The sequence below is a fragment of the Dermacentor silvarum genome, chromosome 5, assembly GCF_013339745.2.
Source record: "Dermacentor silvarum isolate Dsil-2018 chromosome 5, BIME_Dsil_1.4, whole genome shotgun sequence".
NCBI classification, from domain to species: domain Eukaryota; kingdom Metazoa; phylum Arthropoda; class Arachnida; order Ixodida; family Ixodidae; genus Dermacentor; species Dermacentor silvarum.
Window position 1 is genome coordinate 75,485,844 of NC_051158.1, and position 27,046 is coordinate 75,512,889.

The 27,046-nt window shown below is 48.1% G+C and overlaps 1 protein-coding gene across 2 annotated transcripts in view; it reads left to right on the top strand.

Annotated features, from left to right (window-relative positions):
* Positions 1-5,360: 5,360 nt before the first annotated feature.
* LOC119452459 (uncharacterized) overlaps positions 5,361-27,046 on the top strand; it is a 63,994-nt gene continuing 42,308 nt past the window's right edge. For both annotated transcript variants that reach the window (XM_049667140.1, XM_049667139.1), the window contains exons 1-2: positions 5,361-5,498; positions 14,528-14,615. In XM_049667140.1, the coding sequence (XP_049523097.1) occupies positions 5,451-5,498; positions 14,528-14,615 (136 nt within the window). In that variant the 5' untranslated portion in view covers positions 5,361-5,450. The remainder of the gene's footprint in view (positions 5,499-14,527; positions 14,616-27,046) is intronic.

Below are 27,046 nucleotides of genomic sequence, written 5' to 3' on the forward strand. Positions count from 1 at the left end.
GGCAATGGGCGCAGAAACACTAGCGAGAATTCAATTTCGCATAAAGCTGACAGGAAGAGAAAATGCGAACGCCGCTGCGTTGACGTGAACAGAGGACATGAAAAGGACAGTATCTGAATGCCTCGACCGCTGTCATGAACTGCTGGACAGCCACTCAAAGACTATAAGAAAAGTGAAGTCGCTTTCCTGCGTCATAAGGCCTGTTCTATGTTAGTTTAGGTGGAAGAAATGCTGCGGACGTTGTCACCAAAATTTAGTAAAGTCGATGACGTGTTCTGTGAACATGACGGATCGCAATTATAGAGATCCGTCAATTGTTTAGTCACCCGAAATCTGCTGGGAAGCGTTTTAATGGAATGAAGTATTCTACAGAGAAGCATTTATTATTGTTATTATTATTATTATTTTAATGAAATAGCAGTATTATGGACACTGCAAGTGCATTTTTGCCATCGCCGTCAGCGTCGTCGTGAGGTTCCGTATAAAGTCCAACGGCGAAGAAACCGTCCCCGCGCGCCGTACGCTGTGTGAGAGTGAAAGGGTGCGATGGTGAGCCGGCAACCGCAGCTAAATCGCGCGCACGCAAGAGAGGAAGGCGGCCGGAAGCGCGCGCGAGGCACGGGGTGACGGGGTGACGAGGCACGGGGTGACGGAGACGGTTGGGGGGGGGGGTGCGTTTTGCCCTTGCGGCTGCTGTTGGTGGAGCTGCAGCAGCCGCAAGCTCACAGCGATTTGCGATGGGTACAAAGTGCATGCGCCGAGTGCCGGTACCTTCGTGTCCGCTATGCTTTCGAGGTTTTCTTCGCGTTCAAGCGGGAGCCAGCACGAAGGTCAATTTGCTCGCTGCCGCTGGCGCGCTTTCTCACTCCAGCGCTTTGAGGAGTTACCGCGGCCATCGAGCGAGATGTGTTCATGTTTACCTGTGTGCGCGTGACACCGTGCTTATTTATAAAGTTAGTAAGCGAATATTCACAGCTTTATACGCCCGATAAAACTACTACCCGCATTTCATATAGCTGTCGTAAATTTACTATCGCAATCGATGCTTCGCCTTTCGGGTGAAACTGCCACTTTTATTACTATTATTTTTATTATTGTTATTAATATATTATTGTTTATTGGGGATTTGCAGCGGTTTTCGTTCTCATACTCGTCTCTGTTCGCACATTGTAGTTCACGGCAGGCTAATATTCTTCATCGTACGGTACCGTCCTGGACCAGCTGTGGGAGCAGTGACTGATTATCAAACGAAACGTGTGGATACAGCGACTGACTTTACGTGGTCTGCAGCGTGGTCTACAGACCAAGCGCGTTCTTTTCTGAACGTAGCGCCATCTGTTGTACTATATGAAGCCTTCTCTCCTGCTACCCAGTGGGATTAGTGGGCGATTTTCTGCCCTTGCATGGCTATGTTTGTACATATTAGGTGAGCGTATAAATGGCTGTTAACACACATTATATTTGTTCGGCTACAAATCAAACTTTCATGTAATTGTAAAAGTGGTTGCATCAAGACATGGGCGCAGAGGTTTTTGCCTACCGTGTCCCGATCGGTTGCTTTAGTGGTCGAGGTGACATGGTACAAATGCGTTATTTTGTTTGGCTGCGCCCAAGGGAGCTAAATGCGAACTCACGTACAGGATGCAGGGTTGTGTTGGTTTTGTTTTGCTTTACACATCTTCTTATCGCGGGAGACATTGAAACCAACCCAGTGCTTCATAAGTTAGACGAACTGCTTAGTATAATCAGGGACCTAGGGACATCAAACGAAAAATTCCATAAAAACATCTTGGGCAGGATGAAAGAAACTCAGACGAAAGTTATGGACATAAAAAGACGCCTTTCTAAACTAGCAGAACTTTGATATGGCGTAAAAAACCTTTGTGATGACGTGAACGGAGTGCTAACCATATGCTAAAGGAATCCCAAGACAAGCTAAACCAAATAAATCCAAACAGCACGAGCAATAAACCTTATTATTTGATGATCTTAATAATCGAATGCGGCGTATAATAGGGTAATTTTTACAGACATCCCAGAAGAAACTTCCGAAAAATGAAAGCATAGGGCACACTTTGTTTCAAGAAACCTTGAAATACCAGCGGGGGAAATTGAACGCGCTCACAAAATAGCCGATCCAACAGGGGATCGCGCGCACCCTATCATTGTGAAACTTCTGAATTTCAAGGATGACAATAACATATTAAGGAATGCATTCAAACTTAGAGAAGTCCAGTCGCCTCGTGTTTCGCTAGAACATTTCTCGCCCTGTGTAAAGCTTATAAGGAAAATGCTCAGGGATGTCCCTCGCACAGGAAAAAAAAACCTCAACAAAAGTTAAAGCTGTTGTTTACTAATACTAAACAATAAGGTTTCGTCGACAAACCAAATCAACGCACTACGCAAGCGTGGCACGCCTGAGAAGGTATAGTGACATAAGAACGCATTCTGAGATACTGTTTTATCTATAATTATCTCAAGGTGGTGGTTACAACATCTTTATTGAAAATCATGGTGGGGTCTCAGGGTGGCCTCTGTTGGGGGCGACTCCCTCGGCCCAAGTGACGATTTTCAGTTGTTCCCTGAGATCGGCTGCAGTCCTAAGTAAGGTATCCCAGGTAAGTTTGGAGGGGGCTGGCAAGAGCGTATTTGGGGGAGGAAAACTCATACATCCCCAAAGAATGTGGTCTTGTGTTGCCAATTCGTTCATGTTAGAATTTTGACATATGGGGTTAAATTCCCCATTTGTGATAATCGCCAATCTGTGTGGACTGAGAAAATAGTCTGTCTGAAGCTGGCGAAGGACGGTGGCCTGCGCTCTGGTAAGGTCCCGATGAGGCGCCGGGTAAGTGCGCCTCCTTTCTTTATACAAGTTTGTTATTTCGTTATATGTGGTCACTACCTCACTCAGAGAATCCGAGTCGGAGCGGTGCGCCTCCCGGCTTGTTAACCCTCGGGCGATGCGGTGCGCCTCCTAGTTACCAGGATTTCCGGAGTGGGCGGGGACCCATACTAGATTAATAAGTCTGTCCACTTGATAAAAAGTGTGGTAATAATTGTTTAAGATTTCCTGCGCAACTTTGTTAACAGTGCCTTTACTGTAATTTAAGATCGCGCTTTTGGAATCGATAACGATTGTATGAACGAGGTCGTTCGTGATGGCTAGGGCGGAGCTGTCTCCTCCGCCTCAAGGGCGGAGAAGGCCTCCACCGTGGCCGCGTTTAAAATGCGACTGCTCCCGGTCAGTACGCTCACAACGTATTTTCGGTTACCCTGTGCCGCCGCATCCACACAGGCAACAGAGTGGTCGTCCTTATACTTATCCCACAACTGCTTTGCCCTGGCCGTACGACGGTTGTCGTACCTTCCTGTGAGCATGTTTTAGGAAGAGGCTTAATAATGAGCTATTGGGGGATTCAGGCTATTGCGGGATTCAGGCCCAGCTTGTCTAGTATGTACCTTCCGGCCTGTGTACCGGACAGGCGGAAAATCTGGGCTGTTTTGTGCGCCTCGATTAGTTCTTCCATAGTGTTGTGTATTCCTAATCTCAATAGTTTGTCCGAATTAGTATATTCGGGTAGCCCCAACGCTGTTTTGTATGCTAGACGGATTAAGGCGTTAATTTTGTCCCTATCCGCTCGCCTTAGGTGGTAGTAAGGGCGGGAATACATTATGCGACTGATCAGAAAGGCCTGAATTAGCCGACATAGGTCCTCCTCCCTCATGCCTGTGTGTCTTGTTGCGATTCTTTTTATCAATCCGCACATATGTCGGATCGTGGATTGCAGCGTGGATGTTATGTTGTATGAGCATTCCCAGCACCCGTATGGTCAGCACAGGCGGGACAGGGCCAGACTCCATTGAAACCACTATTGGGGAGGCCTGCTGTTGGCGGTCTGTTTTGTCTGTTCTGTTTCTGATAATCAGTAGTTCGGATTTCTTGGCAGAGCATGTTAGCCCGTTTAGTTTAACGTAATTTTGGACCGTGTCCGCAGCCATTTGCAGTGCCTCTGTGATTTAGCCATCTGAGCCAGTGTTTGTCCAGATTGTTATGTCGTCTGCATATGTTGAATGGCTAACGTGGGGTATTGCATCGGAGAGAGGTGGCAAGTTTCTCATGGTAATGTTAAAAAGGAAAGGTGAGAGAACTGCTCCTTGCGAGGTTCCTCGTGTTCCTAAGGTAAAGCGTTCGCTCTTAAGGTCGCCCAGATGAATTTCTGCAGTTCTTTCCCTGAGGAAGTTTGAGATATATGCGAAACTGCGTATCCCCACGTTCATTTGGTTCAGGTTAGTTAGGATTGAACGATGCGTAACACCGTCAAAGGCCTTGCTTACGTCTAGCGCTAGTATGGTGTTTGTGGCTCTGATAGGGCCTGGCTGCAGGATGTCGTGCTGTAATTGCCACATGATGTCCTGTGTGGCAAGATTGGGCCTAAATCCCTCCATCGTGTGAGGGAATAGCCCCTCCGTCTCAGTGTATTCGTTTAGCCTTCTGAGTATAACATGTTCCATGACTTTTCCTAAGAGGTCAAGGAAATTGGTCTTAAGTTTCCTAACTCAAGCTTTTTGCCCAGTTTGGGTATAAAAATGATTTTTTGCGTGCTTCCAGCTGGGAGTGATGGTGCCAGCTTTCCAATGAATGTTGAAGAACTTCGTAATTTCTATGAGTGAATGATCATCTAGGTTGCTGAGCATCTTATTTGTGACCCCGTCTTTACCGGCTGCAGCTATTTATGCTATTATTTATGCTATTTATTATTTATGCTATTTATGCTTTATGCTATTATGAACAGCTCGGACTTAAGCCTCCTCAATGTCTTTATCGAGGGCTTCATTTTCTTGCCCTGTGTAGGCATTTGAGACTGGGAAGTCTTTGTCGACGTTGAAGTAGCGATCTTTGAACTCTTTAATGAGAGTGTCGTCATCTCCGGGGAAGGAATGAATGATTCTTTGCATGTTTTTCCGCGATGAAGACTTGGTTTGATTAGGGTCGATTAAGTGCCTAAGCAGGAACCATGTGGTTTTATTGCCCAACTGTCCGTTCATTCGATCGCAAAGCTGATGCCAGTGTTCCTGACTTAGGAGCTGGGAGTGCTGTTCAATTTCCCTTTCTAATTGTACGAGCTTTTTGCGAAGGATTTTGTTATGTTTTTGTGACGACCATCGCTTTTGTATGCTCTTCTGTGCTTCCCATAAGTGAATTAGTCTCGAGTCCGAAGTGGGGCCGTCATCTTCCATTTCCGTCTCTATGGTTGCATTATTGGCATCTTAAAGTATAGTATGGACCCACTCCTCGAGCTCTCAAAAAGCGACACCCAGACCACTGAAGAGATATAATTATCTCAAACTTTCGCAGCCTGTTTAACAAGCCAGACGTACTGTGTGCTTCGTTGAGTCATGTTCCGCCAGCATAATACTCGGCACAGATATTTGATCATCTCCGGATATTGATGATCCCGAGCTATCTATATCAAAGAGCTATTCTGTATACAGAAAAAGTAGGATTCCATTTCAAGGTGGCGGCGTTCTAATCACTGTCAAGAATCATCTACAAGCGCATATTATTGAAACAAAGTCATGTATTAGGATTTAATCACCACAGACATTAATCACCCCGACATTGATAGGCAGTCATGCAGACCCAAAAACGGTGCAAGAATTCAGGAAAGCCAACATTTTTCTTGGCGTCCTCGCATTGTTTAATTTACATGTTGTTACTGTACCTACATGTGGCCTTGCAATTATTGACGTCGTACTAAGCCCACACCCAGAAAATATGAAAACCAATGAGCTTGAAAGCATACGACACCATAATCTGCTTCATTGTGAATTTTGTGCAACAAATCAAATTACCTAAACAAAAAAGCAAATCATATTTGATTATTCGCGCACAAGCTTTCAAATGTTAAAAACTAAATGTCATCCTTTAAGGTAGTCTTTTTATGTTTGATCCATCTCAGTGGAATAGATAAAAACTGAGAATCTTTCGCGATAAGTTTACCTCAATAAAGCACAAATACATTGAGAAGGTTGAAATCACATGAAGTGCTTTTTTCTACAAACTCTAACACTGCATAACCAAAAGAAGCACGCAAACTGAAAAGCACCGTGCGCGTGATCTGATGGAGACTAGAAACTGTACCATGAACATGCACAACTTGCTCAACATGAAATTACACCAGGTAAAGCTAATGTCGGCAATGGCGACATTTGCACCATTCTACGAAGCTACACAAATAAGTTTGATAATGTGATTAACCCGAACTACTGTTCATAGACTGCTATGTCAATAATAAGGAAGGATAGCTCTCCCCCTGCAGAGACAGCTGAGGAATTTGACAGTTCTTTCAGCTCTGTAATTACCGACGAACTGCCCCTTTCTTCTGACCTGCGCTTTACATCTTTAAGTGATAACATAAATGACGTAGTCATCATGCACCCAGCACATATCATCAGCTACATAGGTTACCAATGAACTTTTCATCAGGTCCTCATGGCATATGCCCAAGACGTCTGAAGCTAGCTAACTCATCCATATGCCATATTTTAGTCGCTTTGTCCCAGCAGTATATTGACTCCGGGCATGTGCCAGGCTGGAATATCGCCCACGTTATTCTCGTGCTAAAATCCGGTGACCGTTCAATAACTTCATATAACAGACATATTTCGCTAACATCGCTTGCAAACTACTAGAGCATATCATATCATCCGTATTTACGAAACACCTAACGAAGCCAGATTTTTCTTTTATAATCAGCATGGCTGTCTAAAAGGACGATGCTGCGAAACGCAGTTTTGCGAATTATTTATTGATCTCCATAACGCCATGCATTCTTCTACGAAAGTACATGCCATGTTTATAGATTTCAAGAAAGCTTTTGATGAGGTTACCACTATCTGGCTAATAAACAAACTTTTACACATACAGAGCAACATAATATTCTCAAATGGATCGAATGTTTTTTAACGGAAAGTAAGCAGGTAGTTTCCGTCAATCAACAACTATCTCACTTAGCCCAAGTCATATCTAGAGTGCCACAGGGAACCGCAGTCGGGACCAATTTTATTTCTAATATACGTCAACGACCTAAACGCTACCATGCGCTCTAAAGTACGATTGTACGATTTTCGGAGACGACTGCGCCATAGACAGGCCGGTCACTAACACCTCAGATGTTGACACGTTCCAGGATGATCTTAATCTTTTCAGACGCTATGTACACAATTGTATACACCGAGATAGTGCATCAACAGCAAAATCATTGATTAAAGCAAGGATATCTAAAATGCTTCCCGCACATCTTGAAACGCTTCTGATTGAAATAGTACTGCAAGTGTGAATTACACAGGCAAATTGTTTTAGTAAAACGAGTATGGAGGCAGAGGGTTGGGTATTTTGCTTGGTGTGAGCATGCCATTGTGTGTAGCTGGTTCGCTTATTTCATTGTTTTTCACAGTGGCTTGCGCAAGTCATAATTTTCGACTGGCTGGTTAGGTGTTTTTCAAGCCTGGTAGACACGAAATAGTTGATATTCGCATATCTGATGTACCTGCTTTGAGTTTTCGCATGGAGTCCACATTGTGTACACTTGACAAAACTCACGAGAGAACTGAAAACTCTTTATCTATTGTGCAGCTGGAAGCATTTTATGATTCGTAAGATGTAGTAAATGGGCTGAAAGTAAGCTTTCAATCAAAACAACTAATTGGCGTCTGAAAGGCTTAACAAAATTAATAAATTGTGTGAGATGTGGCAAATGAAAATAAATGTATAAGAACAAAAGTCATTGTATTTATTGCTTCAAACAACGCAGTTACACACTAAATGCCGTTAAAAATTAAATGAGCTGCCCACCGAAAGGGTGCCTTATGTAAAATATCCAGGAATTAATTTGACATATGATACTTCCTCGAATCGCCAAATAGATAAGGTGGTTAGCAAAGCATCTCGTGCACACCGGTTCATTATGCGCAACCTACACTCTGCTAACACCGTTGCCAAATAAGTAGCTTGCACTGCGGTCGTACGTTCGAAAATAGAGTATGCATCTTCAATACTGAACCTTCATCAATTATACCTCATCAACAAACTAGATTTGCTTTAGAACACAGCCGCGCATACCATTGGAAAGAAGTACTCTCGAACATTTAGCGCAACTGAGATAAAGACATCGCTCAGCGTACGTTCCCTTACAGATCGCGGGCGTCAGGTGCTACTGCCTTTTTTCTGAAAACTTGATCACAGTCATTAACCCTTTTTCAACCGTTACATCACGCCGGCTTATCGTGATATCGCTCTACTAGACCATTTCTTTAAAGTGCAGCGTGCATCATATGCGTGAACTAACCATTTTCCCTTCGTCACTTATTGTTGCTGTCAGACACTGGGATGAGCTCTCAGACTGATGCTGCATGCCTTATGAATCATGATCCACGTGTTTGGTGCTTAAAGAGGACATTCCTAAGAGCATTATTGCTTTCTTAATTATTTATTTCCTATTGCTAACACTTTGAGATTTAGTACACTTGTGCCGTGTTTCCCCCCCCTTTTTTTTTCTCCTGCAATTTTAAAACGCAGATCCCCTCTACACTTCAGTCTACTTAGTGCCCAGTACCTGCAAACTGCAGGGCCTTTTCTAGCTTATTTCGTTATCGTAATAATTGTAATTCTCTCTCAGTTGTTTTGCAATATATGTACTCTGTATAGGAACTTATGTTGCGATGTTTGCTGCGATTGTGCATTTGCCGACAGCTTTGTTAACTACATTGTTTACTAAATTTATTGTTTTGTAACGCGCTATTTTTCTCTGTTCCTTTTGGCTGTTACGTAGTTGTTATCAATAAGTAAATTTCTTCCCGTTTGTTATCAATTCCCATCTATGTTATGCCCCCACCGGGGGTTTAGGGTAACTGAATATAAAAGTGCAACGTCTTTAGGACCCTTCCAAACGCGACTGTTGTACTTCGCTTGTGCCTTACCATCCGTTTATGGTTTCACACAACTTTTCCAAGCCAAAGTTTTACAAAACATATCTGACCTCCACGATGAGAATTGATAGGATTTTGATATTGTCCGCCTGAAAGTACTGGTCAAAGATAAAATTTCATCACAGTAATAAAGAAGTTTGCCAAAACCAGGTGTCTGAAGATGAATGTAAAATTCTCAACATAAAGAAACATTTTGTTGTCCTTCTGCAATGTCTTGTTCTTGTGCAACGTTTGCTTATTGGACAAGTATAAATATTTCGTCACTGCTCCATTAAGTTATATCGCGATCATAAGTCGTACTTTTTAAATGTCAGGGAATGAATGGGAACGGTTAACACGGACACCTATGCACCATGGAGGTAGCGTGGGCCTAGCGGGCTGGAGCTTGACAAGTAAGGAGTCGTCGACATACAGAGTAAGAAGAATTTTTATTTACATCGTTAGTGAGTGGTAAACTCTGCATGCTTCGCGACAGAGAGCGACACTAACGCCCTAGCTTTGGCTACAGGCTTAGGTCCGTTGGAGGATAGCGATCGGAAGAAGGAAATGACGCTTGATTTTGCAACCCCTGAAGGAGCACGGCGAAGCGTCGTCAGGGAAGAGGGACGTGAAAGTGCATAGAGGAAGAGGGGGCAAAGGGCTAATATACTCCACCATGGGGGACAGGTGGTGGTCATCAGCAAAGAGGCCAGCGTTGTAACGGGCGCTCCTCACAAGGTAGCAATAGCAGGTCAGTCTCTTTGGTCGTTGGAAGGCCGTAGCGTCTGTAAGTGGTGATGACTATGGAGCGTTCCTGAGCCAAACATGCGCAGGAACAGAGAAGATGCTACAGAGTCTCGGGTTCCCCGAACATCTTCTACGCAGGTGAAGTGGCGCGGCCCCTGGCGTACAGCCGGGCCACAGTCCAGGTGTGGCCTGCCGTAAGCGTAGGAGCGTGGAATGGTCTCTTCTGGAGAGGCCGTTCTCTGAAAGCGGCTTGGGAGCATTGCCACGAGCTACTTAAGGGTGCGAGTGGACGGTGGTGAGCAGGAGCAGTAGCCGATGTCTCGTGTAGTCCGAGGCCACAACCGCTCTGGTAACTAGGAGCAGCTTTGGCGTAGGTTTGCATCTCCTTGTTACCGGCTATCCCGATGTGTGAGGGCTGCCAGTGGAAAGAAATAGTGATTCAGGTGGTGGCTAGAGCCGCTAGTTTCGCAAGCAGAAGCACTCCTGTGAGTCCTGCCCGCCGTGCGTTGATCAGGGCCTGCAGCGCTAGCTCCGAGCCACACACCACCACCACCGGCTGCTGGGGAGGTTCCTGAGCAAGCAGGTCGGCAGCCAAATGCAGCCCCGCTAGCTCAGCTGCAGTGGAGCTCGCTGCAAAAGGAAGCCTGCACTGCCTGTGACTGTCGAGGGCTGGAATTGTACACGCTGCTGCTGCTGACCCGCTCGGCAGGACCGAACCATCTGTGAACACAAGCAGGTGTCATTCTGGCTACTGCTGTACCTTACAGGCTTCCGCCTCCTGCAGGGCTGTGACTGTTCTCCGCTTGGCCAACCCCTTGAGGGAGAGGCGCACGTTCGGAGGGTGGTGATACCGATGAGGAAGAGCCACTGCCATAGGTAGTTGGGGAGCTGTCTCCTCATAGAGGTGGCACAAGCAGCCCATGCGCGGGGCCAGCAGGCTCCGAAGCCGGCCTAGGAGAGCCTGTCTATCAGGTGTGCCGTGCGGCCTGTCAATGTGCCCCAGGTCCCCGTTTCAGCATGATCAGTGTCAATGGCCATTCACCGGCCTCAGCCATGCTGGGGGGATCTTAGAGGGCGTTGGAAGTTCCATGATATTTTTGATGACCATGCTGTGCAGACCCTCTGGTTGTCCTTTCCTGGCCTGCATCGGAGAGACCAGAGACAGGGCATGCAACAAGGAGGATGTTGCTGCAGCCTCGTTAGGGATAGGTCCCACTTGGTGGAGGATCCTCAGCCTCATAGCAGGAGTCACCCTGCAGCTGCATGTACTCGGCGGAGCTTGGAGCTGAGGGCCTTGGTAACCTGGATCCACGTCAATCACCTAGCCAAGCTATTCCATTGTCTGCTTCCGGAGAAGCGGGTCAGTGTCGATTCTTAGCTGGTGTACGCTGAGCAGGAGGCTTCCTTTAGGTGCATCAGTTAGGGCCTCTGTCTTTGTAGGAGAGACGTTAAGGCCGATGCTTCCGAGGAAAGTGTTCACTGCGTGCAGGAACCCCTGATGCGGCCTCCGGACAGCTGGCAGATAAGTCCTTGGTCCCCGGACCCACAGTGCCACATCATCGGCATAGACGGAGCACTGTCTCTGGTATCGGGAGTGTACCGGTATTACGGCTGCCAGGGTGCATTGACCATGGAGGGGCACCAGCCGATCCCGGTGGCACGCCGGTCGCGATTGCTTGAGTGTCGCTGAGCACCTGGTCAACTCGTACCCAGAACGTTCTATCCACCAGGATGGCAAAGACAGCATCTGAGGCTGCCAGTGATCTAGAGGGCATCTTGGGAGGCCTCGATCACCACGTGGAGCAGGCAGTCCAAGGCGCTTTGCACGTCAAGCAGCACGGGAAGGGCCACGCCACTGCTGTTCTTTGCATCTTTAGTGTGGCGATGATGTCCACGATGGAGATGGCCGTGCAGCAGTGGCACAGGAAGCTGGTCTGCTGCTCCGGGAAGTAGTGCACCTGCGTCACGATGCACTCCATGCATGCCAGGACAATACTCTCCATCACCTTGCAGGCGGCAGAGGTGAGATACTAACCTGTCCAGTGAGGGTGCCGCTGTAGGTTTCCCTAGCTTCAGGATTGGTGCCACCACCGCCATGAGACAGCTGTTCGGAAGAACCTCGCTAATCCAGATGGTGTTGGAGTACTCCAGGAGGCAACCTAGCTTTGCACCTTGCATGTTTCCGAAAAAACTGAATGTGACGCCATCGGCTCCTGGAGCGCTCCTGGTTTGTCCCACGGGCAGCCTTCAGCTCATGTGCACGAATAGGCTCGGCGGCAGAAAGCATCAGTCTGCTCGAATCACCAATTTTGGACGGTGACAAGTGGGGACGCGCCGAGGGCCAGCAGCTGACAGAGGAGGACCCGCAGTGCCTAGGGGCTGGATGGTAACTAGGGCTGCTTGTAGCTCCGCCAGAGCAGATGCGGTGATGCTCAGGTGGCCAGCTGCTGTCAGCACCTGGCGTTGTACACGAAGGTCCTACCAGCAAGGCCCTGAGCACGCGCCAGGCTCGGGCTCCATCGGGTGCCCTGATGATCGTGGCACAGATGCCCTACCCACTCTGGCGGGTGCGCTGCCGATAGTGGTGTCTGCACACGGCGTCGACTCGGTGATTTTCCGTCCTGTGCTCCACCTGATTGGTGCGCAGTGCTCTACGTTCAGCCCTGCACCTCGCGGCTAGTACCTGCAGTTGGCGAAAGTCAGGCGCAGGCTGGCCCTCCTGCGCAGTGGACCAGACCGTGGCTGCCCGGCCACTGTCCGCCGAAAGCTGCAGGCAATCCCGGTATTGGTGTCCTGCTGGCACACATTCTGGAAGGCACTCCAGCCGACTGTGGCGTACACCCGCTACATTAGGATCTTGCCCTTGAACGGGGTCAGCACGAATAGGGAAGTGTATCGACAGCCTTCAGTGACCAGACCGGCGCCAGTTGCCGTGCTGACGGCACTGGCTGTGCACCGGACGAAAGTTTGTGCCCCGGTGTTCAGGATCTTCAGACCCAGCTTGAGGACGTTAACCACGTCCTCAACGCTGATCCCTCGCCAGCAGCAGTGTTTAATGCCCCAGGTGGTGTGGTTCGCATTGATGTCTGCGCAGAGGACGAAGTCTCTGGTTAGACGTTGGGCTAGCTTCAGTAGGCACGTGGGTTTCCACGGATAGCCCGGTTGGATATGCACCGCGCACCCAGACGCACCCAGTATATACGCGGCGCACCCAATACGCACCCAGACAGCGCGGCATACGAGTGGCGCTCACGTCAGATCCGGCAGGTCGACTTCCACTACAGCACGTCCACGCACCGTACACCACGCAGCGGGTAGGTCCCTGTTGACGGGCTTTGTTGAGGCATGGGGTCACCGTTCTGGGTTGCAGCGTGCACAAGGTGCGGCTGCTGTAGCTCATATAGATAGGTAGACGCAAATCATCTACTGCCGCCTGCACCTCCTACAGAGCAAGTGCTTCGTAGTCGTGCTGCACGAGGTGCACGGAGAGGTCTCCTTGCCGTCACCGCAGCGACTGCGCGTTCCACTGAAGCAGGCTTGGGTGGCGGCGGTGGTTTCAGCCGGAAGTTAGCCATGACGGCTCTGCTGAGGAGGCCGTGTACCTGCCTGGAGGCAAATGGAGCGCAACATGTTGTCGGCGGGCAGCAGGTCAGCACAGCCCACACAAGGATCCTTAGGCTGGTGGTTTCCGAGTGCTGCTTAAAACTGTAGCCGTTCGCCGCAATGACAGTTGGGGCTGGGAGTGCGCCTGCTGCCTTTAGGAAGGCTGCTTTGCACCCCAGCTTCACCTAACCACGCGGCGTTCCTTTCAATGGTGTGCTTTTTGTGGAGCTGGTGGCCACTGCTGCATAGTTGGGGTGCGCCACCGACTCCTGTGCACGGACCGCCGAAGTGATGGAAGAGACTTGTGCCTTGGTGGAGGCACGCATAGCTGCTCGAGCCTGCCGGTGAAGCATGTGGGTGGGCGCTGTAGCTTTCATCGTGGCTATGCCTCCCTTAGCGTACAGCTTACAGGTAGAGGTGTCGGCAGGGTGGCCGCCTCCGCAGTGCAAGCACTTCGGCTTGGCTGTGCACTGGTGATACCTCGCACGCCGACCACCAAACAGCAAGCACCGCTCCAGTCATCTGCACGCAGCCATCACGTGGTCATAGCACCCGCACTGCAGGCACTATAGGGGCCTTGGCCGCAACGGCTGCGCATCAAACGACAGCCAGAAAGGAGGCAGGATGCAGGCCGGAGGGCTGGGGGCAGCAAAGCGCGCTGTCAGGTGCGAGCGCTCCGTTTGGCAGCCGTCACCGGCCTGACCGAGGTCACTGCCGCCAACAGGGCCTCATCGGAGAAATCACGGCCTGATGCCATCTACCGTACCCGGCTCTGGGAACGGTCTGCAATCAGGCGTGCAGCGACGGTGATCCCGGGCAGCTCGGTCGTGGGCAGCAGGAGCTATAGCGTTCCTATAGGAGGAGCTATAGGTGCGCAAGTGGATCCGCCTTGCGAACTCCGCGGCTAGAAGTCTGTAAATTGCAGTATGTACCATAAGGTAAGTAGTTCAAAAGTTAAGGCATCTTTGTTAATTAGTCGATTATGCATTTCAATTTATCGTGCAAGCAATGTCCGCCTCTTCGAGTAGGACCAACACAAAGACAAGAGTTATGCTATCTGCCACAGGCGATTTCCAAGATTTTTTTAAAGTGTTCGTTGAAACACCCGGTATGCTTACTGTGAACATTCTGTGACATGTTGCGGATTACGGTTACGTTCTATTTTATTCCGGATCGGTGATTGCACATGTAATCTTGTCTTTTTCCACAGTCTTCCCGCGCACAAGGCAGCACAATGAAATGGCAGATTGTCTACGTCACTCTGTTACTCGCATGCAGGCTGTTAAGTATCGTGAAATGTGAGTGGTCTCGCTTTTTTTTTGTTCTCTGGATAATTTTTCCCATATGACTTTGATGCGCAAGCGCACCAGCAGAGGTCTTCCCTCACAAATGCTGTGGCGTATGATTGATATGAAGCTCATATTGGCGAAAATTTTAGAGTAATTCAATTTTTCTAAACGGGAAAGGCAATTTTTCTAAACGGGAAAGGACTGAATTATTGCATATATTGGTCAATATTGTCTCGGTACACAGGCCCATATCGAGTGCTGCGTGTCGTGACTCCAGTTACGTATGAAATCGCCCCAGTCAGTACCAGTGCCTCGTCTGCCCCGCCTTCCACTGAAGTTGTGCATTAGCACGCCTAAAACCGTATTACCCTCCTGTTCCCACTGATAATTAGACGCACCGGAACGGTGCTCCTGCCACCGGGGATTATGCTACATGCATATTGCGTGTTTCTTCTGGACGATGCGCGCGGGTGTCTAGACGAAGAAGACGAATTGCTCTGGGCTCTCGAGCTATCGGCTGATCTGGCCAGAGCTGCAGCTATCTTGTGTAAATATACTTGTAAATAGTCTCCAGTACTTAATCCTTCGTTCACGTAACAATATTCTGCGCAATGTTGCGCAATATTGCTTGTCATCGAAAATAATATTAATTGAACAATCAGCAATATTTATCGTGTGATAAAATGTACACCAGCAGAATTTTTACACAAAAATTGCCGTAATCGAGCCATTGCTATTCATCGTAAACAATTTGTAATTGTGATTGTCATGTTGCAAAGTGTCCGTGCAAACGCCTTCCTTTTCTTGAAATGTGGGTACTCACCAGCTCTAGTCAATACCTATGGTTCACTGGAAACAATAAAGAGAACTGCACACTTTACGGAGGACTCCTCTGGCTGACATCAGTAAGATTTACAGGGGCGGAATTCACAAAGACAAATCACGAACGAATTTTTGTGCAACAAAAGCTTTACAAATATATTCACAAGCCCCAAAACGTTTGTAAGATCAACAAGATTAGGAGACCCGCCACTGTGACAATTACCGCTGCAGTCGACAACAGACATGTTTTCAACGGTAACACAAGGGCCATCTTTTGTACTTACGCAAGTCAATGCACTAAAGTTAAATGGTTATCGCAGCTTCCAATGTAAGAAGAAAATTCGATCGATAGTTGGGTAGAACTATAATTATACGAGGACAGGCTCAGACACCATTGATGTAGGAGACAGGTAGCTTTAGTAGAAATAAATAGGCGATGTATTGTCATTCAGAACACGAAAAGGCATCCTTAGAAAGAGGGCAAACAAGAAGCTGATACCAAGATGAGGCAGGAGACGAAGTTTTCCACAACTTGCCAAGATATGGAAACAGTTAGATGGCCGTATATGCAAGATATAATTCATGCGTCAAGTATAAACTACCTAACTTTCAGTCCATACCCAATTGAGTTGCTATTCCTCATGAAATACTGCTACATTCACGAGAAGAGGGAGCACCGAGGTGCCTAATTTTTTCGTTAATCACAAACATATGAAAACAACTAATAATGAAGTCAAGGAAGAGCATTTGGGGAAGTTATTTCATGTTTCATTGAAGTTTACAAGTGATCAATTAAGGGGAAATGAAAGTTGAAAAATTCATCGACGATTACAATATTCTCCTCATGCGAAATTTTAGCGCACTTCTAAAGTGTGACTACACTTTTAACGCTGTGAGTAGCGTAGGTGACACGGACAATCTGTCTCGAGCAGCACATTGCAAAGAAGCGAAGTATGGCGTGACCACCTCGCTAATCGGTCGGTAGACCACGAGAGGCAGCGCGTGGGTTCCACGTGGGTGCGATTCACAGCAGCGATTTGTTTTCATGCAGACGATGCGCGCTACTCTGGCGCCATATCGTAGCCATTGTGCCGCACAGTTCGTCTTGCTCGGCATTATAGGCTGTTCTTTGCACGCTTGCGTTCCACCAACGACGAGAGCGGCTCTTCGTTGAGGGGAAATCATGCCTCCAGTGTAAGCGGTGACAACAGCCAACGGAGCGTCACTTCGACCCTTACTCGTAGCTGCTCGTCATCGCCCCATGTAGGAGCAGTGAAGCTCGTCAGACACACTCGTACGGTGGACTCAGCAGCTGACGCTGCGCACGAGCATAGCCCTCCCTACCTCATGCCACCCTGCCCCCCTTAAGAAACGCCGATGAGATCGTCCACGCGGCTGAAGATGAAGTGGCCGCCAGCAACTCAGCGCATGCACAGGCCGTCTACCCTCCAATGCTCCTCCGCTTCCTCCTTATGCTCTTACTGTAGCCCCTTCCTCCACTTTCCTCCTCGCGTGCTGTACTTTCATCTGCCGCTGCGCTCTACGTACGCTTTCATCTTTCGCTGTGCTCGTTCGCTTGGTTACGAGGTATAACAACGCCGACGCTCAACGCAAGAACGGGCGCCTAAGAGCCGCACTCTAAAAAACAACTTGAGCTGGTGGGAGCTGAAGCCACAACCTACGCAATACACTTGCCATGCACTACCACATGTGCTACGGCAGCGGCTGCTTCAACGCCGACATTGAGGGGTATTTACGTTTGTGTAACCCTGTCAATGTTAGCCAGCGCCACTCAGGCCATCGCGGCAAATATGGAAGATCGTTTTTTTTGTCGATGGCCCCTAATATGTTCGGACCTAACTCTTCGACGAAGTGATCGCTCCACTGACAGCTTTTAAGTCTTCTTCAGTTATCGATCGCTAACGGCGCGAGTGACCCTTGTTGAAAGATTTGTTTTGCCGCTCAAAGCAGTTTTTTTTTACTCTTCTTCAAATTAGTAGCACGAGTTACCGCATCGTATGACACGCTGTCGTTCGGCATGGATACATTCTAAAACATTTTGGGCTGTGTCCGTATATACATATTTCTTCTTACATACATATCCACTTAAAGTTGTGAATGCCATATTCATGCGGTTCTGTTCAAGCGTGATGGGGAATATGCGTGCGCTCGCGCGCATCGATGGTAATCAGCTTCAACGAGGCTTAGGTCTCGTTGTTCTAAGCGAACATGCAGTGGCTGTTTGTGTTCAACAAGTGATATACAAAGAAATCGAGTAGAACGTAGGTAAACTGCACAATATTTTTTATTGCGAAGAATTTCTTGGCGAACATTTTCCACTTTGATGGTATCTATCTGTCTAGCCGCCTGCGTCATGGTGCTGTCATGGTCGTTTCGTTAACTTGGTGTATACCCAAATCGGCATAGTATGACAAGAGTGTATGACAAACATAAATGAGAGGTCATGACATGAAGGGAATGACAGGCGTGCGATGTCGGTAATGAAACAGCCGCCTACGTCTTGGTGCTCCCATAGTCGTTTCGTTAACTTGGTAGGCTCCCCGCAGACTGCTTCGCATAACATCGATTCCCACAGGGCGTATGATCTGCCGGATTTTTTTCTTTGGCATAGGATGAAACCAATTAAAATATTGTGGCAGACACCTCAATAGTTAGTAGTCAGTTGTTAATACTACAACCACAGACGTGGTTGAAAGTCCACTATATTGTTAGCAGTGCAGTAAAATATTTATTTGGTCTAAGTACCTAGGTTATATACCAGTTCAGTTAAGGTCATAGTTTTTTGTGTTTTGTTTTTTTTTTTTGTCTGCGGCGGTTTGCCTGATGTGGAGAAAACCTATTCCCCCATTTACATCTGAGAAGGTAATGTGACAGGAAGCAGTGTGTTCTCACTGCTGTCGGACAGCCAACAACCAACGAATCCCGCGTTTAAGTTTATTTCGCCATCCTTACATGTGCTCCGGAGCACATTTAAAAATCAGCGGAAAAAATAAGGGAAATTCATGGTATTCACGCGAGAATACTGCGATAGCATGAGTCTTTCCCCATAGAAGGCGCGGCATACTATACAGCACACAAAACATAAACGCAGCCAGGGCTGCCAGGTCTACGGTGCAAAAAGTTGCTGAAACATCTTGAAAGTAGGTAGGAAAGTGAACAACCGCGGGAAAAGCTTTATTTAGTTGCCAGAAAAGTTGCCATCTGCGACAGACCAACAAGTGTCGGTTTTTGAGGTCTAAAGGAAGGAAAAAAGGTGAAAAAACCCTGTAGCTTTCTTCTGCACAGAGAGCAAAGAACAACAACCGAACATAAACATTATCGCATATAATTTTGTAATAATTTGCCGCAATGACTTACATTTTTTGCATAATAATTACACAATGACTTACATTCTTTGCAAGTATCCACCGTTCGATTGGGTGTCTTCCTAATGCGGTTTTGGCGATTTCACTGAAATAAAGTTCCTGCACGCTGTTTGTTTGTTTGCCAACTCCACGCCATCCACGCCGCACATTCACTTTAATTAAAATGTTCATGCGCAAAGTCTATGACGTCATACACATCCTACCCTCCCTGACATGCAGTCACAAGTGCTTTTAACAAACTCGCATAAAGCATGACACCTATTTTCATTGTAGATAATAGATAATGCTTAAAACATTGCTGTTATAACATGTTTTAGGTTCTTGCGATCGCTTCTGGCGCCAATAAGCATGGTCTTCAACATTCACTTTCTAGTCAACCATCGCCGTGTAGGGGATTACAATACAGGGTGTCTCTACCAAGAGTTTGGTTAATATTGAAAATAAAGTCGCAGTTTCGCCCGAAAGGCGAATCACCAATTGCGATAGCAAATGAGTGGACAGGTTTACGAAGTAAGGATAGGAGTTTTATTGGCCGTATGTTGCCTCTCGCTTCAACTTGAACTAAGCCGCGTAGACACAGTGCACTAGAAGCTGTGGCCACTCAGTGCACTTAGTCCACATTGCAGATCGTGTTCAAGATAGGGCCTGCGCAGCAGCCGCCGTAATAGAACGCGCCCCCTTCCTCCTCTCCCCCCGAAGCCTTGCGCGCGACAGAAGACGGCGCGCTTCCTCCCCGCTTACCTTCCTTGGGCGCGTGCGAGAGTGAGCCGCCACCATCGGGTAGCCCTCGCAGGTTTTCACCACTGCATCAAATGACACGCGGCCACGATGTTATAATCCATGGTCATTATACAGAATATCGCAACGACGGCGACAGCAGCAATGCGCCTGGAGTAGCCATATAATTGCTGTCGCAATAATAGCTGTTTAGAATTGAAAGGACGGTTCCTTCGGAGACATGCCGTCAGTGGAGGCAACCATCAGGTGACGGATCATACGCGTTAATTTGTCGATACTTATCAAAAGTTCATTACGTACTTTTAAATGTTTAGTTTCAGCGGACTCACCGTAATTTGGGAATTGAAGCGAGCTCTCCGTACAAGCCACATCAGCTTTGGATCTGGAAGAAATTAGGTTTCCCGCGGGACTGTGGCATGGCCAATTTCTGTTATCGGAGAGCAAGAAACGGAAACTGAGAGGCTGCAGCGAGGGCAACGCCGCGCCTTCTGCCTTCGTCACCCAGCAGCGGGCGGCCAGTGCCAGCCAGCTCCGTGCTCCTCGCTGTAGGAGTGCGCTGTCTTCGCGCTGCTGGGTGCCTTAACAAAGCGCCACCTCACGAAGCGCGGCTTCGTGCTCATTGTAGCCTCCCAGTTGCGGTGCGCGCGCTCTGATAACCTAAATTTCTCAAGCCACAGCTCCGCGGGCAGTCCATTTATCCAGATCTAAAAATTTCTATGGCTTGTCGGAAGAGCTTGTTTCAATTTCCCAATTGTAGTGAGCCCGCTGAACCAAAAAAATAAGAAGCTAATAACAAATATTTGTTAATTCGCGACTAAATGCCACATCTGTGCCGTCGTCGTTGCCGTCGCCGTCAGGTTCTGTATAAAGTCCAAGGGCGATAAAATAGTCGCCACCACTGACAGCACGTCTCTGAAGGAACCGTCCTCTTAGTTGAAAATGGCTATTTTTAAATATTGCTTTTTCTTTCGGTAGAAACACCCGATTATTGCTTCCGGTCAATGCAACGCGTAGAAGCATAGCCTATGAGGTCAGTTCCTCGTACACAGGAAGAGAAGATGCGGAAGGATAAGAGTTGTACGCCACCTAGATGGAAACTCAGTCGCCACATGGTGGCTATGAAACATCTTAAGCTCTTGTAATCGCTTTCGGAGCTTGTAAAACACAGAAGCATGACATTCGCCATTTGGCCTCTGGCGCTGTTGCTTCGAGGGAGCCTACGCAGGGAGATGTGGATGCTCCCTTTACCGATTATCATCGCGAGAGTGTAGCCGGCTAGTAGCCAAATCATCAACCACAATTTTTGGTCGCCGGTTGCCTCTAGAAGTAGCCATTTTGGCGAGAAGACGCCAGACCTGGCAAGCATTGCAAAATTGTGGCCACTAACACTACTATCGCACCGCTCGACACGTGCCTGCACTTGCTTGAGAGAGAAGTGCATCTGCTGACTGCCCAACGACGAATATGCGGGGGTGGATTTACGCTCGCACGAGCAAAGGTTTATCTAAGACGGAGGCGCGCCTTCTAATCTGTCTCTATACCAACACTCTGCTGTGCCCCGCAGCACTCAAAGATTTTGATCCTTTCTTCATGGGCAGTTGTCCGCACTGTGCGGAAAAGACTTCGGACATCTACCGCATGGTGGGGGCCTGCCCTGCTCTTCACCCTCACCCCCACACCACTCGGGAGGACTGGGAGGCGACTCTGCTCGGCTGCTATGGCCTGCAGGCCATAGCCTGCAGGCCTTGGTCGAACGCGCCCGGGCAGCAGCCGACGCCACTGGGCTTCAGAACTAGGAACCTCACCTAGTATTTCTAAGGGCCGGACACGTAAGGACCGGCTCATGCATACCTCAATGTGCTTCTCTCTTTTGAGAGCAATAAAGGTTTTTCACCACCACCACCACTCTGTCAGGTCCCTCTTGACATTCCACCTCTGTCGGCCTGCTCTCCACTCCTTTTCTTTCTCTTGCCCTACACAAATAGCGACATAACCTTTCACGACCTTCCTAATGCTGACGCAATAATAAACGTAGTGTAGAAACAGCTACGTGAACGTACTTAAGCAAGCGTTGCTTGCTGAAATGTGCTACTGTCAGACATATCGGTGAAAGCCTTTTCGCCACATAAAAGAAACGGTGCAAAAAATCTGCAAAAAAAAAAGAAAAGCCGGTAGATCCCACGCCCTGTGGGAATCGATATTATGCGAAGCAGTGTGCGGGAAGCCTACTAAGTTAATGAAACGACCACTAGAGCACCAAGACGTAGGTGGCTGTTTTATGACCTACGTGACACGCATGTCATGACATTCATGTCATGAGTTCCTCAGGACTTCCTTTAGCTAGGCTTAAGAGACCTTAAGACGAAAGCCTTAATCGTGCTCATGACTGGCTTCGACCATCAACCTTTAGCCTTTTCCTTCACTTAGAACCGACGTACGAACCAATTTCAGTGGTTTTCGAGTGTTAGTGCTTTCGCGCTTAGTCGTCATTTTTACTGAGTCATGCTCAAGACTATGAATTCGAACATCATCCTTTAGTGTTTCTTTCACTTACTACCCCCGTCAGAAGTCATTTCAGTGGGTTCTGAGCGTTAATGCATTCTCGCGGAGTCATTGTCATTCTTGCGGAGTCATGCTGATGACTATGACTTCTACCACCATTGTTTAGTGTTTCCTTCACTTAGTACCCACGTCACAACCCATTTCAGTGGGTTTTGAGTCTTAATCTCTTTTTTCAGAGTCATTGTCATTTTTGATGAGTCATGCTCATGACTATGACTTCTACCACCATCCTTTAGTGTTTCCTTCACTTAGTACCCACAGCAGAAGTCATTTCAGTGGCTTTTATTTATTTATTTATTTATTTATTTATTTATTTATTTTCGTACTCTCAATCGCCCGAAGGCTTTACAGTTTTGAGTGTTAATCTCTTCTTGCAGAGTCATTGTCATTTTTGCAGACTCATGCTCAAGACTTTGACTTCTACCATCATCGCTTCCTTCCCTTAGTACCCACTTCCAAACCCCTTTCAGTGATTTTGGAGTGTTAATCTTTTTTTGTTTGGGTCGTTGTTATTTTAGGTGGCTGTTTTATGACCTACATGACATGCATGTCATGACCTATCATTTATGTTTGTCATGCACTGTTGTCATACTATACCAATTTTGGTACCTACCAAGTTAACGAAACGGCGATGATAGCACCAAGACGTATGCAGCTGTTTCATCACCTACATGACACGCGTGTAATGATAATTATGTCATGACCTATCATTTATGTTCGTCGTACACTCTTTTCATACCATGTTAATTTTGGTAAATACCAAGTTAACGAAACGACCATGAGAACACCAAGACGAAGGTGGGTAGATAGATAGATAGATAGATAGATAGATAGATAGATAGATAGATAGATAGATAGATAGATAGATAGATACTGGCAAAGGGGGAAATGTTCGCGAAGAAATGTTTCGCATTTAAAAGAATAAAAATTACGCGCGACAGGAAATCAAACGCAGTAGCAATCATACACGCTAAGGAAATACCACTGCTTCACCCTACCGAACTGCTTCTCAAGTTGTATTAAAATGTGCTTAAAACTTGCTTGAGCATTTGCAGCATAATTATCGCGAAAAAATTATATGGACACTGCTGGTGCATTTTAGCCGTCGTTGTCGCCGTAGCTGTCGCCGTGAGGTTCCGTATGAAGTTCAAGGGGGTTAAAATTGTCGCCGCACGCTGTATGCTGTATGTGTTAGTGAAAACTTCCGAGGGTTTGCCGGCGATTGCGGCTCACTCTCGCGCATGCAAGGAAGGGAAGCGGGAAAAAAGCGCGTCGTCTTCCATTCGCACGCAACGCTCCTTAGGGAAGGTAGGGAGGGGGTGGGGATATGCACGTTCTACTTTGGTCGGCCCCACCCGCACCCGCCAGGGCCACAAGGCTCCGGGGGGAGACCGGTTTCGGGGTTATACACGCGGCAACAAGAAGGTCAATTTTGTGCTCGCTGCTGCAGCCGTGCTTACTCACTCCGGCGTTCTGCCAGCGGGTTTTCGCGGTCATCGAGGGACATGTGCTCATGTTTGCTTGTACACGCGTGGCACCATGCTTAATTAACGTATAGATGTACTTCTAAACGCCCCTCTCGATAGGATACCGAACAGCTGCTCCTTTTTTTCGCCTAAGTGACGCAACTGCGTGTACAACTCAATTAGGACGATTTTGCTTCGCTGTTGGATCACAGAGCATGCAGAGAAAAACGCCCGATTTGGTCTCGACCAATTTCGGAGTAGCCGACACAGCAGTGGCTCCTAATTTCCTGACGTCACGTAGCGCATGCCGAAAAGGCGGGCGCTGTCGGTGGAAGGGGCTTATAGAGAGCGATAGAAATATAAAATTCGCGTTAAAGTTTGTTCTAAGAGTAAACTTTCACTGCAGTTTCGTGGAGGTAAAGCGTAATATTTTTTCATTTATCTGCAGCAGCCACTACCCGATTATGATGAAATCTTGCAATCCCGTTCACCGGGCTGCCAGACTTCGTCGTCCTCTCTCAGTGGTTCCGGACTCTCTTTCCCACTACAGCAGATCTTCCATTGAGGTCATCATTCATTAATGGATGGAAAAATTGGAGGACGCTTAAGCTTCGCCTTTAAGAGTAGAACGCGACAGCGTTATCGGGACCCGTTCGCATCGCATTGTTCGCATACGGCAAGTAGGCTTCATTCACTTAAACACTGAACTTGGGAAAGCCAGCTTACAAAGACCAAGATTACACCGATCCTCTTAAATTCGGCTTCACTTTCAGACAGAAATGCATTGCTGAAAATACATTTTTACAGGCGCAATATAAGTGGTCTTGTATTGAAATGTGAAAGCCCTAGCACCTTTTTATTATATTATTAATTGTTTGCTATTGCCCCGATGCGCGGGCGTGTCCAAAACGAATTAGCAGGCCAAGTCCCAATTTGACCTGCCGTGGATGCGAGCGCCATCTGGATATCCCTTTCGCATGTAAAGTACCTGAACCCGCGGCTGTAGGTCTGGTAGAAATGCTGGAAAAGGGGTTTGTGTTTGAGTTTCCTCGTAGCAGAATTAGGTTTTCTCGTACATTCAAATAACAATCCGACGCCGACTGGTAAACAATCGGATGGCGGATCCGACGCTGAATGGGAAAGTGCACCACGTGGAGTGCCTGCGCGATCGGAGTGGTTGGGGATGATTTTCTCCGCCCCCCGATCACATCGCACGCCCACGTCGGATTTTCTGCGACACGGGGCCCTTAACCCTGTTGCGTTAAAAATTTATTAAGGGAGCGAGTTTGGACCCTTCAAGGGCCCAGGGCCACCTCACAGTCCTCACATTACGCGCATGTGTCCAGGCCACGTAAGGCCATGGCACTGGCACCCCGCTTCACGCAGCGAAGTTGCGTGTTCGAGTCCAGCGGCGCAAGGAGCGCCTCCCATTCCTCCCTTGTTCCGATGGCGGGCTGTCCCTAGGGGGAGGATCGGTAGGACACCCGAAGAGGATGTGGTCTAAGGTGGCGTGCGACTCTCCACAGAGAGTACACTCTGGCGAAACAGGGCGAAAGTGGGACAGGAGCTGAGGGGTGGGAAGAGTTCGGGTGTGGAATCGCCACCAGAGGATTTGTTTGAAGTGGGATAGTCGGGGGTGTGGAGGGAGGTAGAGTTGACCGGCAAGGCGTGCTTGTTGGGTAATTACGAAGAACGTGTGTGCCGGCTCCCTCGAGAAATCCCGGCTGGGGTCGCCATTTGCCCAGCTAAGAATTCCTCGGGCTATGTTATCGGCGGCCTCATTTCCGGGATTGCCAGAGTGAGCCGGCAGCCACACAAGCTCAATACGTCTATTAGAATATTGGGCGCACATGCTCTATATTTGCCACGCTGGGGGGTGCACACGCCCGCGGCCAAAGTTCGGAATGGCTGCTTTGGAGTCGCTAACTATGTAAGCCACATTGGTTTGGACGATTGCTAAGGCAATAGCAGCTTCCTCTGCTTCTTCCGGGGCACAGGGGGAGTCTATGAAGTTGGTAAGGGGGGGGGGGGGCGCACTGCTGGATGATAAGCCACAGCTAAAAAATGGTCTGATCGTGAGGACCCCACGTGGCGTCCAGCCAGCGCACATCCTCTAATGTGCCATATGCTTCATGGAGAGCTTTGGCTTGCGCGAAGCGGCGGGATTGATGGTGCTCTGGGTGGACGTTTTTAGGGAGGGGTTTGATGATAAGGGCGGCGTGCATGGCGCGAGGAAGAGATAATAAATCTACAGCATGTGCAGGTATGCGAATTCCGAGCGAGTGCAGTATATACCGTCCTGTTTATGTGCAAGCCAGGCGAGAGTATTCTGCTTGTGGATGGATCTCTATAAATTATTGTATAGTGTTGGGCATTCCTAATTTTAAGAACCTGTCCCTGCTAGTGTTCCTTGGTACGTTGAGCGCTGCTTTAGTAGACATGCGGATTAAAGCGTTGATTTTAGATCTGTCCGCACTGGAGTGGTTCAGGTAAGGCGAGGCATAGAGAATGCGACTTAGCACAAAGGCATGCAGCCCCTTGAGATTGTCTGCTTCGTCTAAACCGGGTCGCGAGTTTGAAAACCTTCTAAGAAGATGGATGACGGAGTAAGTCATCATTGACTATCGTATGAACATACCCACGGAAATCAGTTTCGAATTCTCTACTGCTGTCATAGCTGGAACGGGTTGCATATTTCAAAGTATGTATCAGCTTCACTGAAGAAATTTTTTCAGAACAAGCGTGAACGTAAGCGCACTTATCAAACCATTTATATATGTGTTAACAACGATGTAAATGGTGTAGATTGCTCCAAGAAAGCCATCAAGATGAGCTTGTTCCTCACCTCTTCAATCCAAATTTCGGCATCTTAGGCATCCTAGAGCATCCCCTCGACCCCGGCAAGTTTTGCGGCAGGACAACGATGACTTCGAGGATTGGCTCCTACTGTACGAGCGCGTCAGAAAGCACCACAGGCGGGATGAGACCCTAATGCAATGCTCGCCAACGTCAATTTCTACCTACGGGGCACGGCTCGCTTGTGGTTTAACACGCACGAAGAAGAACTGGCAAGTTGGGACGTATGCAAGGGGAAGATGCGCGCATTTCTTGGCCGATCGGCCATGCGACAAGTGACAGCCCCGAACGAGGTGGCGGCCAGAGCTCAGACGTCCACGGAATCGTACGTCGCATATATCCAAGACGTGCTAGCCTTGTGCCGAACAATTGACAACGACATGCCCGAGGCGGACAAGGTTGGCCACGTGTTGAAAGACATAGCTGACGATGTCTTCAACATACTCATGTGTAAGCACGGTTGACTTCATCATGACAGAATGCCGACGGTTTGAACAAGCAAGAAGCAGGCGGATTACTCAGCGCTTTAACAGACTCCCTAACACAGCTGCGACCTCCTCGTGCGAAGATCCCGTGATGCCCCCTCCGTTCTCGACGCCTAACAACTTGG